Genomic DNA, 18,129 nt, shown 5'->3' with positions numbered 1-18,129 from the left:
CCCCGAGGCACCACTTCTCCGTCCAACGTGAGGCCGAGTCCCACGTACAGCAACTAGAAGGATGTGAACCTATGACATACGGCTGTCTACTGGGGCTTTGGGGGGAAAAAACTGAATAAATAAAAATCTTTAAATTCCATGCAGGCGTGGCAGTAACTTTTTAAAAATTAGCACTGTAGAAAATCGTATTTTTGGCTCTTTTTTTAATAACTATTTCAGAAACACTGAACAAAAACTAATTAAACATTTAACGTTTATGTTAGTAGAATGGTTAAAAATGATAAGTGAAACTCCAGTATCATCTTTGCTTCTTTCAATGTATTGAGGTAGTTTTGCACGTGAACCCAGTGGGAGGGAGCGATTTGATGTTTGTGTCACCGGGACAATTTCGATATAAGTATATGCATGCATTGTTTTACATTTATGATTAGTGTTTTTATAGCATGCTAATACAGCAATTAAGTTTTCTGTAGTTCTGTCATTTAAAATTCATTGCATACTTGAATATATTTCATTTGCATAATTTCTAGTCTTGCTTAATTATCTAAAGGCCTCAACTTGCACATGTGTATTTTCCTTTAGGAATGGGAGCGTCAGGAGTATGTTGAGGGGGTTTATTGCCTCTGTTCCCATTATGACATACTTGCCTCTTAGAATTTCTGTTTTGGTAAGTTAAATTAAAACTCAGGGAATAGGAGAATTTCCGAGTACTTGTTCACCAAAGATCCTTTGTTGTCACTGCATGTGATCGGGGTGAGCCTCTCCACCCTGTTCCTGGCTGAGACCCCTCAGGGGCCACTGCCCTGGATTGCAGGCCGCTCCACTTGTCTCCACGCCCCTCATCTGCCAGGCTCTTTGGGGCCCTGCCCAGGGCCGACCTGGACGTGTGCCCTGCGTACTCCGTGCGATTGTAGAGCCTTTCTCAGGGTGTGCTCTGTCTCTCTGTCTCCACCTCCATCTTCTCCACCATCCAAACCAAACCCAACCTAGCCCAGAACAGTGTGCTGACTAGCAGTGAGTTTTCACAAGTTAGCTCAGAGAGCTTCTTCCCGGGAGCCCCAGGGCTGTGCCCCCTGGAGGCTAGGACGGTATCACTGCACATCACGTTGACCTCGTTCCTTTATTTGACAAGTGTGTATTGAGTATCTTTCATGTCCCAAGCAGCATCTTGAGCCTGGAGGTATCTGTGAACAGAGTGGTGGAATTCCTTCTCTGATGGAGCTTGCCGTCAGGGCAGGAGACAGGCGGTGACCTTAGCACATTTCATGGTATCTTAGACGGTGACAAGTGCTGCAGGAAAAGCTGGAGCAAGGTGGGAGGGATTCTGAGGGCGAGGGGGTGAAGTTGCTGTTTTAAGACGCTGGTCACGGTGGCCTCATGGAGAAGGTGACATTAGAGCAAGGACTTGAAGTGGGGGAAGTAGCCATGCAGGTGTCTGGGGGAAGTGCGTTCCAGGTCGTTCTTTCTTTGAAGAGGGATTTGTTGATCCCAGCGCGGTGTCTGCCATCGGGGTGCAGTGCAGACCAGACAGCCCCGCCCGAGCGGAGCTGGACTCTGACTATGAAGAGGGTGAGCAGCAGCGACAAGACGTAGTGTCATTCGGGTCCTGCTGCTGCAGAGGAAGGGTCGGCACTAACGAGGGCGCTGTCATGGAAAGGCTCCCTCAGCACCTTGTGCCCTTGAGCACAGACCTGAAAGCGAGTTGAAGCCAGTGCTACAGAGGTCGAGAGCAGGGGCTGGCAAACTTGCTGCGTTAAGGGCCAAGTGGTAAATGTTTTGGGCTTTGTGGCTCCTACAGTCTGTCGCAGCTGCTCAGCTCTCCCCTTGTAGAAAGCAGCCATAGAGGATCTATGTACACGAACGTACACAGCAGTGTTCCCATAAAACTGTTTACAAAAGCGGGCTGTGGGCTGGATTCCGCTTGTGGGTGGTAGTTGCCGACCTCTGATCTGGACGAGTGAGTCCCAGGCAGAGGGGGCGGTAAGTTCAGAGAGAGGCCCTGAACTCAGAAGCCAGAGGAGCTGGTGGACCATGAGTGAGGGGAACATCTGGTTCCTGGTCCGAGAGGTAGGAAGGGCCAGGCCAAGCAGGGCCTGGAAGGCCTGGGCAGGAGCATGAATAGAAGCCGTTGGAGGTTTTCTGGGGGTGGTGGTGTGGAGGTGGTCTGATCTTGTGTTTCCACAGGGTCTCTGGCAGTTGTGCGGAGGAAGGACGGTCGGGGCGGGGAAAGAGGGCACGGTCTGTGTCCACCAGCAGCTGGCTGTGCTCAGCATCTCTGCATCCCAGTGCCGAGCCGAGGGTCCGAGATATGCTTGGAGCTTAGTCAGTGAATGTTGTGTGTGCGCGCGTGTGTGCATGTGAGGGTGATCCCGCGGGGGGGGACTTGTTCCCGAGTTTCTGTGAGTTGAGCCAGATGCCCCTGAAAATGGTGGGGTCTCAGATAAGGAGCTTTGGAGTCACACGGGCTGGGCTTTGGCTTCACTCTGCATCAGGTCCCTCTGACTCTGGGCACGGTCACTAGATTCCTGAGCCTGTTTCCTCTTCTCTACATAGGGACAGTGTCGGCCTTGTACACTTGCTGGGATTAAAGCCAGTACTGTGTGTAGCTCAGTGCCTGGTGAGGAGCTGTCCCTTCTCTTACTTAACCTGTTGGCTGTGGCAATTTTAGGACAAAGAAAAAGAAGTAAACTTAAGTAATTATTATTCTCCAAGAGATGATAGAGACTTGAAATAGCAATAAGATCAAAACAGGTATGGTCAATATCCACGGTTCTGAGACGGATGGTCTCTGAAGCCGTCTCTGACTTGAGGAAGAAGTACCTTTCATTTGGGGCTGAGCAGCCCCTGATGGAACTTTGCACCTCCTCTTCCCCCAGCAGGGACAGGGCTGGGTACCCAACAGGAGGAGGGCTCTGTGTTGGGTGCTCCATCGGTGTATTCCAGATGGCGCTGGCTGCAGAGGACTAATTATGGAGATGCTCAGGTGGGTGGTTAGTGGACTAGCATGTGGAAGGCTCTTAGAGGCATGCCTGGCACTTCACTGTACACTTGGGGGCTGGCTATTATTTTTGTCGCTGTTGTAGTTATGTGAAGTGGTCAGCTCTTTGGAATATTAGCATTCTGTCATTTGGCCAGAAAATAGAGGCAAGGGGGAAGTGCAGCCACGCCTTTCCTCCGTAATGGGGACTCTGACGGTCTGCCTTGTGTGTGTATTTGTCAGCTGGACTGCTCTGGCGAATGTGCCCTTTCCCACCAGTTGTCATTAATGGAATGGATGTTGGTGCAGGTGTTCTTCCCAGGGGCCGCTCCTCGCTGTTGGTGAGGGTGGAGGGCGGGTGACACCTGTGACAAGGCTGCTGGGGTGTAAATTGCTGCACCTCTTGGCAGGATCACTTGGAAACAAGGCATCAAGAACCTTAAATATATCCCATATCCCTTTGAGCTGACAATTCCCTTGTAGGACATTTACCTCAGGAAAAATCAGACATTGCTCACTGCCACGTATTTTAGAATACTGATAATTGTAAATAGTCAGAATGTTCAGGAATAGAGGAAAGGCTAACTGTAAATACATATAAATATAAAGACATGATGGAGAGCTCTCTAGCCTTCGGGATCAGTGTTTTGAGCAGGGTTAGCACACTTTTTCTGTAAAGGGCTGGGTAGCATATATTTAGCTTGTATTTCAGTGGGTTACATGGTCTCTTTCACAACTGCTCAGCCCTGCCACTGTAGTTTGCCAGTGTGCACAGTACATAACAAACAGGCGTGGCTGTGCTCGAACAAAATTTTATTTACAAAAATGGGCAGTAGGCTGTAGTTTGCTGACCCCTGTAGAGGAACGATACATAATGATAATGGGAATATGGTCACGATTTTGCTGAGGAAGATTTGCCCTGAGCTAACGTCTGTTGCCAATCTTCCTCTTGTTTTTGGCTTGAGGAAAATTCGCTCTGAGCTAACATCGTGTCAGTCTTCCTCTATTTTGTATGTGGGTAGCCACCACAGCATGGATGCCATTGACTGGTGTAGGTCTGCGCCTGGGAACCAAACTTGGGCCACTGAAGTGGAGCACGCTGAACTTAACCGCTAGGCCACGGGGCCTGCCCCATGGTCACAATTTTAAAGTGAGATATGTAAGCACGGAATGTTGGATAAAGGAAATTTTCTTAACAAGGACATGAAAAGGACTAAGCATAAAAGATTAATAAATTGAGCTATGTCGAAGTTAGGAACTTCTGTTCATCAAAATACATCATTCGTGGGGAGAAAAGGCAAGCCACGATGGGGAGGAGAAGATATTTAAAACAGGGCTCACCTGTGGATTATATAAGAATCAGTAAGAAAAAGGCAGGTGACCTAATAGAAGAAGAGGACTACACTTTGCATGCACTGCACGGGTGGGGACATATGAAAGCATCTTCTGGAAAATGTGATGAAAACTGCATTCTAATAGGTGACCACTGCAGACCCATCAGAATGGCTATAATGAAAAGTTCGACAAGACCAAGTGTTGGCAAGGATGTGGAAAGTAGGCACTTTGGTACACTTCCGATGGAAGTGTAATCACTCGGGAAAATTCTTTAGTAAAATCTGTCAAAGGTATTCATATCCTGGTAGTTCTACTCCCAGGTGTATACTTAAAATGCATATCGTGTGCTATAACAGGCAAAAACTGGTAACAACCCAAATGTCTGTTAATGGTAGAATGGATTTTGTACATGGAAATATTATGCAATGGTGAAAATTAACTACTGTTACGTTTCAAAATGAATCAATTTTTCAAAGGTATTGTTGAGTTTAAGCAAGCAGCCAGGGAGAAAAAATGATTCCATTTATGTAAAGTTCAGAAATAGGCAAAATTTATCCCAATGTTAGAAGTCAGGGAGTTACCTCTGAGGAGGGGGTGAGGGACACTTATTGGGAGGTTCCCAGGGGCCCTGAGACGTATTCAGTTTGTGATAATTCACACACACTTTTTGGGCTCATACATACATACATGCACATTATATTTCAATACATGTTTATTAAAAAGCTTAAATGGATTGATCCAAATGTGTTAAAATGAATGTGTGAGTGTGTAATTTACTACACAGAATAGATGCTAATAGAAATACCTTAAGGAAATAAAGGGAATGTGTGTGCTCACACAGCTGAAAAGATGTGGCTGGATTCAGGCTGACTTCATCATCAAGGCATGGCAGCTCTGAGCTCAGCTCTCCTTTAAGTCAGCTCTTCAGAGTGGACCTGCAGCTCACAGTTTCTCTTCATGGTCTTGAGGTGGCTGCCACAGCTCCAGACTGTGCACATTCTCTTCAGTTCACAAGCAGCAGCAAAGAAATTCCTGGGCCTGGCTTTTGCTCCTGCATTGGGTCCCCTCTGAGCCCATCAGTCACTGTGGCCAGTGGGATGGTGTAGCTATTTAGCTTAGCCCGTCAAGACCTGTCCTGAAGGAAGAGGATTACCCACCTTCGGGTGGTACATGGGCTGAGAATAGGGAGATGTGGTTCCCAGAGGATCTTCAGGGCTCTGTTTGAATACAGGATGCATAGATGTTTAGCAGTAAACACAGTGATGTCTACTGCAGATGTGGAAGCACTGCAAAAGGCAGAAACATTGGGTGGGGTATATTTGTTCTTTCATTTCATACAGTCACGTGTCACTTAATCATGGGGACATGGTCTGAGAAAGGCATCTTTAGGCGATTTCGTTGTTGTGTGAACATCATAGAGTATACGTACACAAACCTAGATGGTGCAGCCTACTACACACCTGGGCTGTATGGAATTAATCCTGCGGAACCGCTGTCATATGTGAGGTCCATCATTGACTGAAACATTATGTGGCGCATGACTGTACGTGAATTCACTCAGTAAAAGTTTGGGTGCCTACCATGTGGCTGGCACAGGGAGGGGCTGGCTCTGGGGAGCCCCATGCCGGGTGCTGCTGGAGCTCTGAGTGCCCAGACCCGCCTCGGGAGTCAGGTCAGTCTTCCTGAAGAAGTGACCGTTGAAGAGACACTCAGGGATGAAAAGGAGGTGGCTAGGTAAAGCTTGAGAACATCTAGGAAAAAAACAAGGGGAAAATCTTTCTTAGATAGGATGCAAGAACCACTAAATATAAATGGAAAACTTTGTAAATTGGGCTTCATGAAAATTTAAAACTTATGTTGTTTGAAACATAAAAAGGCAAGCCACAGACTAAGAGAATATAGTCACAACGCACATGTTTGACAAAAATACCTGTATCTAGAGTGTATGTAGAACTCATAAATCTCACTAGTAAGACAAACAGCCCTATTAAAAAATGGGCAAAAGGTTTGAACAGACACCTCATCAAAGAAGAGAAACAGTGGTGAATGGCTGTGTGAAAAGGTGCTCAACATCTGTACTCATTGGGGAGGTGAATTAAACCACTCACTAGAATGGCTAATTTTTGGAGATTGACAATACTAAGTGGTAGGGAGTGGGTAGAACATCTGGGATTCTCATGCATTGGTGGTTGGAGTGTTAAAAGGTATCATCTCTTTGGAAAAAGATCTGGCAGTTTCTTAGAAAACTAAACACACACCTCCATTGTGACCCAGTAACTCGACTCCTAGGTATTTAACCATGAAATCCATAAAAATGGATGGTCCGTAAAAATCTTGTAAAAGGATATCTATAAGAAACTTTATTCGTAATTGCCCCAAACTAGAAACAACCTAGATGTTCAGCAACACGTGAATGGCTTAATGAACTGTGGTATATCCATACACTGGAATACTACTCAGTAAGAAAAAGAAACTGCTGGTTCATGCACAGCTTGGAAGAATCTCAGAAGACAACAGGCTGAGTGCAAGAAGCCTTGCACCAAGGCAGAGGTCTTGAGTGATTCCATTTACGTGAAGTTCTAGGACAGGCAGCTGCCTGGGTTCTCCTGGTTGAGAGGGTGGGATGGACTGTGGAGGGCCCCGGGGAAGGTTCTCGAGTGATGGAAATGCTCTGTATCCTCACGGAGGTAGCAGTTATACAGCTGTACGCCCTTGACAGGTGTTACGGAACTGTTTACTTAAAAGAGTCCCATTTTATTTTATATGTGATATATCAATAATGTTGATGTAAAAAGTAGAAAATATAAAACACTAGACTGCCTAGCCCCAGAGTCTGGGCTCTTCATGGCCACCCCGTGCTGCCTGGCCCTTTCTGGATTTGAGTCCACTTTATGCAGTGGGACTGCGGCTGCTAAAAGCCCAGGAATCTTTGGAGAGAGGTGCATAAGTGACAATTTATATATGTGTGTGTGTATGAACACACATATGTACATATGTATGTATGAAAACACATATGTACGTATGTGTGAACACATATGTACGTATGTGTATGTATGAACACACACATGTACATATGTGTATGTATGAACACACATATACATGCATGCACACATGTGTATGGTTGTTATGAGACCATCCAGACTCCTGACTTCTTCGTGGTGTATGAGGTGTTTGGAGAGGCTTGGTTTGTCTCTCAGTCCTGTGGTAGAAGAGCGGTGTACACCAGCAGGCTGCAGATCCCGATCTGACTCCTGTATGGCTGCCGGTCAAGTTCAGTCAACTTGGGGAAGGCTGCAAACGCCCGAGCCCTCTGTCCATTGCCTTGGGGTGTGGTGCTTGCTGTGTTGGTCAGGTAGCTGACTTTCTTGATGTCTGTTTCTTTTTTCACCACCCATTTATCCTCCCCTCTGTGTCAGATTTCAGACCACTAAGCTCATTTAAGATGCGAGCCTTTCTATTTCAGACTTCTGATAGATACTCTGTGAATTAGCTTTTACCATATCTACTTTTGTTGTTGTTTCTTTACTCACCCAGGGTTACCTTCCTGCCAACGTAGACCGAAGACCAGCCACTCTCCAAAGAAAACAGAAAGAATATTTTGCTTTTATTGAGCACTATTACGATTCTAGGAATGATGAAGCTCACCAAGATACGTATAGACAGGTGGGAATCCTTTTTCTCTTTTCGCTTGTTACTTGAAGTGCTTTAACTTGGTGATGACTTGGAGGAGGAAATGTTTTATCTAGATTGGGTCATAGATCTTTATTTTCTGATAAATACGAAAACGAATAATGGTGAATTTCCTCTAATAGTAGTACCTTGCTTATCTCCAGTTCCGTCTACAAAAGTGAAGAGGATTTTACACAGGAGATCCCCGAGATCCCGTGCAGGACCCTGAGATCTGCCTGGGGTGGCAGTGGGCGCTGCTGTCCGACCTGAAGGTCCAGGGGCAGCCATTTCACTGGGTTGGGTCAGACGAGCGACTCCACTGCGCCCCACGGGCGTGGTACTCTGCGGTGCAGTCAGGAACACATGAGTTAGATAGAAGAGAGCCCTGCTAACCAGCTCGATTCCAGGGGAACACAGTTCAGTCCAGAGCAAGAGGTGTAGCCAGTTTATCATTTTGCTGTTTAGTTTAATACAAAATGGGTATAATTATGGCTTCTTGAATAGTCAGTTGACAGATGATGTGCATAATGGGAAAAATACCTAAAATTGATTTATAATTCACAGTGTATTTAGAATTTGCTGTTAGAATAGCTCTTTGAGGCCTTTATAATTCTCACTGTCTTTGTAATATGTGAAAATTCAAAATGCTTTGTGCTGCAGTCAAAGGAAAAAATAGTTCTTAGTTGGTAGCACTGCCTCATATTTCTGAGAGAACGTTGGATTTTCCTGAGATGTCAGCATTGACTATTTCCTTTCGGAAACCCTGCCTCTAGGTGGAGCTTTGCCGAATTTTTCTATCTCAGGTGTGGGCTGTCCACATCTGTTTCTCAATTCAGTATGGATCTGTTAAAAAGGTCCAAACACAGGCCTTACCACTGATTGATAATCACAGGTTCTTTAAGTTAAATGGATTCTTGGAGAGCATCTTCCTTACAGAGGGGATTCACTGGAGGCTCTGGAGGGAGATTGACTTGCTTAAGAGTGAGGAGTAGGGAGGCCGGGGCAGGAGCCCGCTGCCATCGCCTTCCGGGGCAGGGCCCTCTCTGCCCGGCCCGTGCTCCTGCACTGGAGCTTGTCCTGTCTCAGACCCAGGCCACACGGCACTGCCACCCCGTCGCTCCGGGAAACTGATTTGAGGTAGACTGCATTTGGATTTGGTTAGGGAGATATTAACTTACCTGGTTTATTTTTCCACTTTGCTAGTTTTAGGGAGTGGGTAAATTTGGTATTGTTTTGAACATGTTTTTGATATAATTTAATTCAAGGAAAAGACTTCCAAAGGATGACAGTAGCATTCTGCAAGATTTACCTGTTATGAATTTCTTAAGGGAAAGTTAATTAAAAACGGGTTGCATACATCTTTATTCAGTTACTATGATAGGTAATAAAAAGCTCCCATATTATTGCGAATTCCCCAAATGTTTCTACGTTAATATAACTGAGAAAAATGTAACCTGTGGCGGTTTCCTGGGGTCCGTGGCCGTCTCAGGCACACTGTGAGGTCGAGGCAGAGCCCGGCCGGGTTGGGCCTTGGGCACCCTGGTCTCTCCCTGCTGCCCGCTCATGGTGTTTGACCCATGGCCTGACCTCAACCCACCGTCTGCCGGTGGTGTGCAGCCCCCACCCTCCCACACCACTGGGAGCAGCAGGAGGGTGGGGCACCGCCTGCTTCCCTTGCCTCTTTTGTCCTCTGTTCCTTTGATGAAGCGTCTACGCTCTTACTGAAGATGTCCTGTCCGGAGCTCGTAGAGGCCATCAGAGTTAAAGATTCATCCGGTGTGTCCTCCCCTCTCGGGGAGCCCTGCAGACCACCGTGACCTGCCCTGCTCACCCAGTCCGTACGTGGGGGGAGGGCAGGTGGTATGGAGGGGCCCACCAGCCCCGAGTGTCCAGCCACGCGCAGTGCCCTGTCTCACGTTGGACCACCTCCTCCTGATGACGTGAGTGACGGCAGGGTGTGTGTATAGTGTGTACTGTCCTCTCGGCTCAGCAAACACTCGACAGGAGCTCTTCTGTAAGGTGGGCTGTGCCGGCCCTCCATGTGCCAGGACAGGTGTGTGCCCATGTGAGTGTGACTGCGTGGGAATGGTGCTCTGAGGACAGCCCTCCAGGACGCCCTGATGAAGGGGATGAGCTCTGGTGGGTTCTCATCTGGCCTGCACCTGGGCTCCTGCACATGGCCGGCTGGAGTCCTCCCCGTCTGGAATGCTCCCCCTCCTCCCCTCCCCCTTCCTCCTCCTCCCCCCTTTCTCTTCCTCACCTTCTCTTCCTCCTCCTCCTCCTCCTCTTCCATTTCCTCTTCCTCCTCCTCCTCCACTTCCTCCTCTTGTCCCCCGCGTTGCTGCCCATAGGTCTCCTTCAGCACACATCAGGGATGCATGCACATCTCAGCTTACTAAGTTCCTTTCTGGGTTGCTCGGAGGGTTTGAGGCTAATTATTTCTTGCATTCCTTAGGTTTGTTGTTATGTGCTCAAGTCAGCTCCGACTCCTGGGGACCCTGTGAGAGGGATGTCCACAGTGTCCTGTCCTCAGCAGCCCTACTCACCTCCTGTGGCCCTGCCTGTGGCTTCCTGTTTGGAGTCAATCCATCTCATGTTTGGTCTTCCTCTTTTCCTGTTACTTGCTGTTTTACCCAGCATTATTGGCTTTTCCAGAGAATCCTTCTCTTGATGTGCCCAAAGTAGGACAGCCTCGGTTTTATTATTTTTGCCTCCAGCGATAGTTCAGGCTTAATTTGCCCTAGGACCCACTTGTTCATCTTTCTGGCAGTTCAGGGTATCCGTGGAGCTCTCCTCCAACACTGTTTTTCTCACCGCTTCCTTGCATCGCTGCTTCGTATTGTGTTCCCTGAACACTTGAGTCTGCCGGCTCCTGGCGCTGTTCCAGTTCTCCCCCTGAGCAGTCGCATCCCCTCCCTTGGTGCTGCTGATGGGCTGCTGATTTCCGGATTCTTGCCCGAGGGAAGAGTTGAAGGCGGGAAGCTGTTAGCATAAAAAGCAGTTAAGGGGGCCCGTGAGCTTGTTGATCCACCGTCTCATTTGCTCCTCAGCAGTACCCCTGGGAGGGATGCTGCAGGCCTCTAAGACGAGGATGCCGAGCCCAGAGCCTCAGTGATGTACCCAAGGCCACAGTGCTAGTGAGACAGAGTGAGGAGACTGCCTCAGGTCTCCTGGCTGTCAGAATGCTCGCAGGCACGTGCAAGGACAGGGGATGAGCCTGGATTGTAGACTCCCTCTTGGCATTAGCGTGTGCAGGTCTCCCCTCAGCCTGTCGGAGCCATTTTCCTGGGTGAGTAGGGGTGGTGACAGCAGTGCGGGATGTTCACGTGGGATGTTGGGAGCCAGCCCGCAATGCCAGCTCAAGCCCCCAATGTCCTGATTTGGTTGCTTCTTGAACCTGCAGGTGTGTTCCTCTAGCGTGGGGAACTTGATTATGACTCTCGTGTCAGGCAGAGATTTTTAAATGTTTTCTTTGAAAAGTGCCCTGGATTCCCCAAAGACTTGGTGAAGTGGAGGAAAATGTGGCCTGGGTTCCAAGAAGGAGCTGTCACAGCTGAAAACTTGCACACTATTGATGTACTTGAATTGCTCCCCTTGTCAGAGGCTGGAAATCAATGTTTACTAATTGCTATGGATTATGTTACTAAATAGCTGAGGGCCTGCTCTGTTCCTAATCACGCAGCAGCTGCTGTTTGGTTGGGAAGTGTCAAGCAAGCCTGTCATGCGAGGACTGGGGGACCCCCGTTCAGATAGAACCTGCTACCTTCTCCAGAGGAGAACGCAAACATGGAGAATTATTATCTTCAGAGAGAGAGAGCAGATGAAGATGCAAAGTTAATTCGTTGCCATTGTTACGTATTGCCTTTTTAATCGTAATGCTTGTAATGATGTTTGTCATCTTTTGAAATACATGTCTCTTTCTTCTTATCTCCAGATCCACATAGACATCCCTCGAATGAGTCCGGAAGCATTAATACTTCAACCCAAAGTGACGGAGGTAAGAGCCAGATCCGGAGAAGCCTGTGGAGGGAGTGTCCCTTTGTTGGGGTGAATGGTGCCCACTGTCCTAGTAAGAGGTGGGGGCAGTTGGACTGCTTTACTCACAGCAGGCAGGGGGGTGGCCCTTGTGGGCATAATCGCTGACAAGACTCACTAATTATTCTTAAAACCTTTCTATTGTGTAGTATCGATGCATACAAAAGAAGATAGGTAACGTATGCATGTGTGTATATATAGTTTACACTCACGAATCACCACCCAATTTCGGACCGAGAACCCCACCCGAATCTGACCCAGAGTGTCGAAGCTGCCCGGTGTTCTCACCCCCTCTTGAAGCCCCTCCCAGGAGATGACCACTCTCTGACTTCTGTGTTGGTGATTCTCCCTGGATTTGATACATGTCGTGTGATCCTGAGAAAATCATGATGTGGAGCTGGATCATTCCTTGTGAGGTCCAGTCTCTGCAGCTTGGTGTTTTCCTCACATTATTCTCTAAGATTCAGCTGATCTGTGTCTAGCTGTGTAATAGTCCAGTATTTGAATATTGCACACTTTCCGTAGCCTTTTTCCTGGTGGTGGACATTTGGGTTGTTTCTAATGTTTTGCTAGTAGGAATGTTGTTACCTGGAAGCTTCAAGTACATTTATGCAGGTGCCCACGGGCGAGACGTTCTCTAGGGCATTTATGAGGAAGTAAAATTGTTGCGTTGTTGGCTGTGGGCCTGTAAAACTTTCAAGAGAATGTCAGTATTTTTCCAGATGGCGTATATAGTTCAGCTGTCCCCTGCGGAGTATTGGGTTCCTGGTGCCCCACATCCTTGCCAGTTCTCGATACTGCCAGACTCCTCACTTCTGTCCCTCTGGTGGGTGTTTTCATTCCTCTGATTACTAATGGCGGAAAGCATCTCTTCATATATTTGTGACTCCTCTGTTCCCCCTTCTGGGAAATGCTGTTCCTGTCTTTTGCTGGTTTCTCTTTTGGGATGTTGACCTGACTTTTTATTGGTTGTTGATCTTTATACGTTAGGGATTCTAATGCTTTGTCAGTTTTCGTGTTGCAAATATCTTCTCCCACCCCAGGCTTGTCTCTCACTTTCTTTCTGGTGGCTGTTAGTGATCAGACATTGTTAGTGTGGTTGAACTGTTCAGTCTCTTCATGCACGGTTAGCACTGGTGTTCTTTGCTTAGGAATCTTTTCCTACACGTGCATTGTTGGGGCGTTCTCCCATATTTTCCTTGAAAAGTCTTAACGTTTTGCCTTTCACACCTGTGTGTTTGATTCGTCTGTGATTGACAGCTGTGTGTGGTGTGAGGTAGAATCCAGTGTAACTTTCTCAGACAGTAACTGGTCAGTCCCTGCCTCCTCTGTGACTCCATCTTGTCTCCCACATTTACAGTCTCACTCCTGGTCTGTCGTTTTCACATTGGCGTAGAGCTGTTTTTGTGTTCTCTGTTTTGTCCTGGTGTTCAAGTTGCCTTCCCTCATACCACACACACCCTGCTGAGTAAATCAGCCTTATGAGAAGTCTCGATATTTGGTAGGGGGATCCACAGCCCTTCTTCCTCCTCAAGATCAATCGTGCAGTTGTAGGCCTTTGTTCTCCCTGACGTGAGTCTCAGAATCAGATGGCCAAGTTTTCTCGTGTGTTTTTAAAAGTCTGTTTGATTTATGATTGGAATATCATGGAATCTATGGATCACTTGGGGAGAATTGACATCTTTATGAAATTTAGTCTTCATTTTCATGAACATGTTAATTCCCTATTTTTTAGGCCATTTTTAATGTCTTTTGATGAAGTTTTAAAATTTGCTCCATAAAAGGTCTTATATATGTTTTATTAGATTTATTCTTGATCATATTTTTTGTTGCTATTATAAATGATATCTCTTTAAAACTGAATTTTTTATTGTTTGAAATATTTGTTTTGCATCTTGATTGCTCCAGTAAATGCACTTTTAAACTTTGATATCTCTTGTCTGTGCAGTAAGTTTGTTGAAAAAAAAAATCGCAGATCATCAAAACAAAAGTGCTTACAGCTTAGAGAATACAGAAGGAGAAATCAGCTTTCCACAAGAGCAGAATTCTGAGATCCTTCTCTTTGTCCTTTTCAGTAGTTGTACTTAAACTGTGTCTGGAAGACAAGGGATAACATAGTGTAACCTCTTTTTACTTATTTTCTTTTTAATGGAAGATAGAGTCTGCCACCAGACCTTGGGTTTGTTCTCATCTTTACGTTTTCCTGCCATTGACACTTTCCTTGCAGGGCTGAGCTCGCAGTGCTGGACTCTTGGTTCCAGAGAGAGGATCCAGTCACTGCCAGCTGGTGTCCGTTGGCCTGTGTGTCTGTGACGTCCGGGCCTTTGATCCCATTGGTTTGAAGCGCCTCTGCCCTGGCCGCTGGTCTCTCTCCTAAATGATTTCTCACTCAGCTCTCACAAGCCCCTCCTGGAGCTGCAGGCCCTGTCCAGGTCCTGGCTCAGCAGGACCGTACACCCAGAGGGGCAGCTGGCCTTCTGGGGAGGAGGTGGGGCTGTGCAGGCTGGCTGAGTGGGAAAGTCAGTTGGGCACGGCTTTGTGTGTGTGGGGAAATGAAATAAGCGTGGGGCTTTAGGAAAAGTATGGAAATGTTGGTCTTGTGTTAGCCAGTAGGCAAAATCAACTTATGTTTCTGGCATTGTGGAGGTTAGGCTTAGATATATCTGCAACTGACAGCAAATCCACAACAACAGTGGCTTCACAAGACAGAGGTTCATTACCATCTCAGGAATGAGTTCATGGCAATGAATTGGTTGCTTCTCTGTGCTTGGTTTTCACCTCATGATCCAAATTGGCTGCTCTAGCTTCTTGCATCACATCTGCATTCCCCCAGCAGGAATAATAAGACACGGTAGAGAAGGGCCTTCCCCTTCCTATAAAGATGTTTCATAGAAGTTTCTTGTGGCACTTTTGCTTACGTCCTACCAGCTAGAACTTAGGTGGTTGTACTTGGCTGTACAAAACCAGGAAAATGTAACTGATTTCAGTTGGTCATGTGCCCCACTCAAGTGTGGGGCCTCTTATTACTCGGAAGAAAGGTTCTGTCACAAGCGTTTCCCTGAATCTATCCACACGTTCATTTATTCATTCTACAGGTGATGCCCGGTTCTGCTCTGGTCTCCTCTTCCCCTTCCCCCCTCCCTCCTTCTCCCCTCTCCTCCTCTTACTCCTGGTGGCTTCACTGAGGTCTAATTGACATGCAATAAGCTGTTGTAAGTGTACAGTTGGATTAGTTTTGACTCCGGTAGATGGGACTATAACAACCACCTGAACCACGATGGAGAACAGTTCCATCCCCCTGAGAAGTTCCCTCCCGTCCCTTTGCCGTCAGCCCCTCCCCCCCGTCCTCACCTCCTGCCCTGGTTTTGCTTTTTCAGAGTTGCATGTGAGTGGAATCATGCAAATTGCAGACCTTTGTGAGTGGCTTCTCTTCTTAGGTAGGGCTTTGACGTCCCTCCTCACTGTCACGGTTGTTGCTGAGTAGGAGACCTCCGTGTGTTTACCCATCCACCAGTTGATGGACACTCGGGTACTTTCTGGTTTTGGGCTCTGGTTACAGCACAGTAACCCTTCATGTACAGATCTAGTGAGGGCATCTGTTTTCCTCGCTCTGGGAAGTACCCAGGAGTGGAGTTGCTGGGTTGTATGGTAAGTGCATATTTAGCTTTACAGGAACCTTCCAGGCTGTTTTCCAAAGTGGCTGTTCTAATTTGCATTCCCTCCAGCAATGCCTGAGAGTTCTAGTTGCTTCATGTCCTTGTCAGCACTTGGTATTGTTGGTCTTTTTAATGTTAGCCGTCTTTAGCAGGGGGGTAGTGGTATCTTATGGGGTTATAATTTGTATTTTCCCATTGACTAATGATGTTGAGCATCTGTTCATATGCCATGCACAGATCTTTTTTGGTGAGTTGTCTGTTCCATTTTCTGTTCATTATTTAATTCCTTTTAAAACCTTTAGCCTACCTGTTCCCTGGCCTCCCTCAGACCTTCTGGGGCGGAGCCTGGAATCCCTATTTTAAGGAAGCTCTGCTAGACTTAGAGGCCACACAACTTGGGCTTGTTTAACTGCTGATGGGGAGGGTCTTAATGTGAGCGAGAGGAGTGGACCACAGAGGGGCCGGATCATCATGCCCAGCCTTGCGCACAGAGGAAGCCAGTGGAGCTGGAGCCAGTGGCCTTTGCCAGGAGGTCACTGCCTCTGGGCAGCGGGCAGGGCAGGTCCCAGGAGTAGGGGAGCGGCAGGGTGCCTTGCAGACAACCCTCTCCCAGCTGGGTGGGCTGTGTAGGGGAGGCAGGACATCTGCTGGAGGCTGCTCCCGCCTGACCTCCCAGGGACCCCATCACCTGGGCTGGGCTACCTTTTTTTTTTTTTTAAAGATTTTATTTATTTATTTTTTCCCCCCAAAGCCCCAGTAGATAGTTGTATGTCATAGCTGCACATCCTTCTAGTTGCTGTGTGTGGGACTCGGCCTCAGGATGGATGGAGAAGTGGTGCCTCGGTGCGTGCCCGGGATCCGAACCCGGGCCACCAGCATCGGAGCGCGAGCACTTAACCACCAAGCCATGGGGCCGTGGGCCGGGCTACCTTTGCCTGCTCTGCCTTCTCAGCCCGTCCTGAGCGCACCGTCGGTCTGTTTTGTTTTCGGCCTTAACTCCAGTGCCTGAAGCAGTGTGCGGCCCAGAGCAGCCGCTCACGCCGACTTGTGGAAGGAGCGACTGTCTGGATTCCTCTTCCTCTTCCAGGTGACGCAGCTCTAAGTGTCTGGTTCCTTCTGGGCCGTCAGATCCTCCCCGGAACGTTGCCTTGTCAGAGACGCTGTCCCCGGTGACCCCAGCTAAGGTTGTCTGCCCCCTCCCCCACTGTCATTCACACTGTGTTTCCTGGCACCTATTATCCAATCATATTTGTCTTCTGTTTACCTGGAGATCACTCCCTGAGAGCAGGGCCACAGGCCCCTCGCTGTGGCTAGAGCATCGCCTAGAACCTCGTGGGACTTAGGAGATTTTGTTGAAATTAGTAATTAATCTTTTTATCCAACATTGTTATTTGAAGGTAAAATTCAGAACTTTGTGGCCTTTGCTCTTTTACCTGCTGTTCGGTGTTGAACAAACTCGATCTACTACATTGGAAAGTGCGAATTCTGACGTGTGGCCTCTGGCCACTCTGGTTGGTGCAGTGAGTTCATTAGAAGAACTATTCTCGAATTTGCAGCTGGGCCTTTTCAGTTGATAAGTTCGTCTTCGACTGCGTGATTGTCCTCCATAGTTATTATATTTTCTGCCCTCTGGTTATCTGCTGCTTAGAGCAGTTGCACAAATTAGGGAAATAAGCTGCTGTTTCCAATTAGCCGTGGAGAGGTGGCGTCTCATTACGTTTAAACAGACACAGAGGAGAATGAAGCAGCTTTTAAACCACGTTATTTATGTGCCCTTTCAGAAGTGATCTGATAGGTTTCCCAGGCCCTAGAGGATGGACATTTTCTAAGAGGCCGATATCAGTGGAGCACAAGTTTGTTCCGACTTTTTATGGACTGCTTTCCCGACAGAGCCTTCGTGTAGAGGACCGTGGGCTTGCCGACCCGTGGGCCCCGTGTGGGTGGGAAGAGGAAGCTTCTGTAGCAGCAGGCGCTGGCTCTGTCCACCAGGGATCTGGGGCCAGACGTGGGTGGGTTTCTGGCATTCTCACACACTGTTCCTTCTGCCCAGGGACCCCTCAGCAGCCCGCTCTGCTTGGCAGGCCCCCTCGGCCTTGCCAGCACCACCTGCTCCTGCAGTGCTGGCCCCGACAGCGCCGTGTGCTTTCCCCTCCCGTGCTGGGTGTCTTCAGAATCGCTCCTTCACGCCTCTCACCCATCACACTGTAGACTCGGCCAGGGCAGCAGCCTTCGCTCTGGTGCTTTCCATCCCTGGTGCTGTGAGCTGGTGGTGCCTACCAGACATCTGTTGGGTTGACTTGATGAGGCTGTGAACTGTCTTGCTGGGATTCTGGCCTTGGTGAGGGCTCGGGATCTCTCTTCTCAGACTCCGAGGGCAGGGCCTGGTCTCCCTGGTCCCTGCAGTGGTGCCTGGTCTGTAGCTCCTCCATTGCGAGGGGGGCTGCGGGGTCCTCACAG

At 48.0% G+C, this 18,129-nt stretch overlaps 1 protein-coding gene across 2 annotated transcripts in view; it reads left to right on the top strand.

The window, feature by feature from the left end:
• The window catches only part of TBC1D22A (TBC1 domain family member 22A), a 348,432-nt gene that overhangs the window by 97,972 nt on the left and 232,331 nt on the right, over positions 1–18,129 (top strand). For both annotated transcript variants that reach the window (XM_087448729.1, XM_004437993.3), the window contains exons 6-7: positions 7,847–7,975; positions 11,916–11,978. In XM_087448729.1, the coding sequence (XP_087304855.1) occupies positions 7,847–7,975; positions 11,916–11,978 (192 nt within the window). The remainder of the gene's footprint in view (positions 1–7,846; positions 7,976–11,915; positions 11,979–18,129) is intronic.

The sequence above is a fragment of the Ceratotherium simum genome, chromosome 25 (assembly GCF_057802395.1).
Source record: "Ceratotherium simum simum isolate JZ-2026a chromosome 25, ASM5780239v1, whole genome shotgun sequence".
Classification (NCBI taxonomy): domain Eukaryota; kingdom Metazoa; phylum Chordata; class Mammalia; order Perissodactyla; family Rhinocerotidae; genus Ceratotherium; species Ceratotherium simum.
This window is presented reverse-complemented; position numbering and strand designations above follow the sequence as displayed.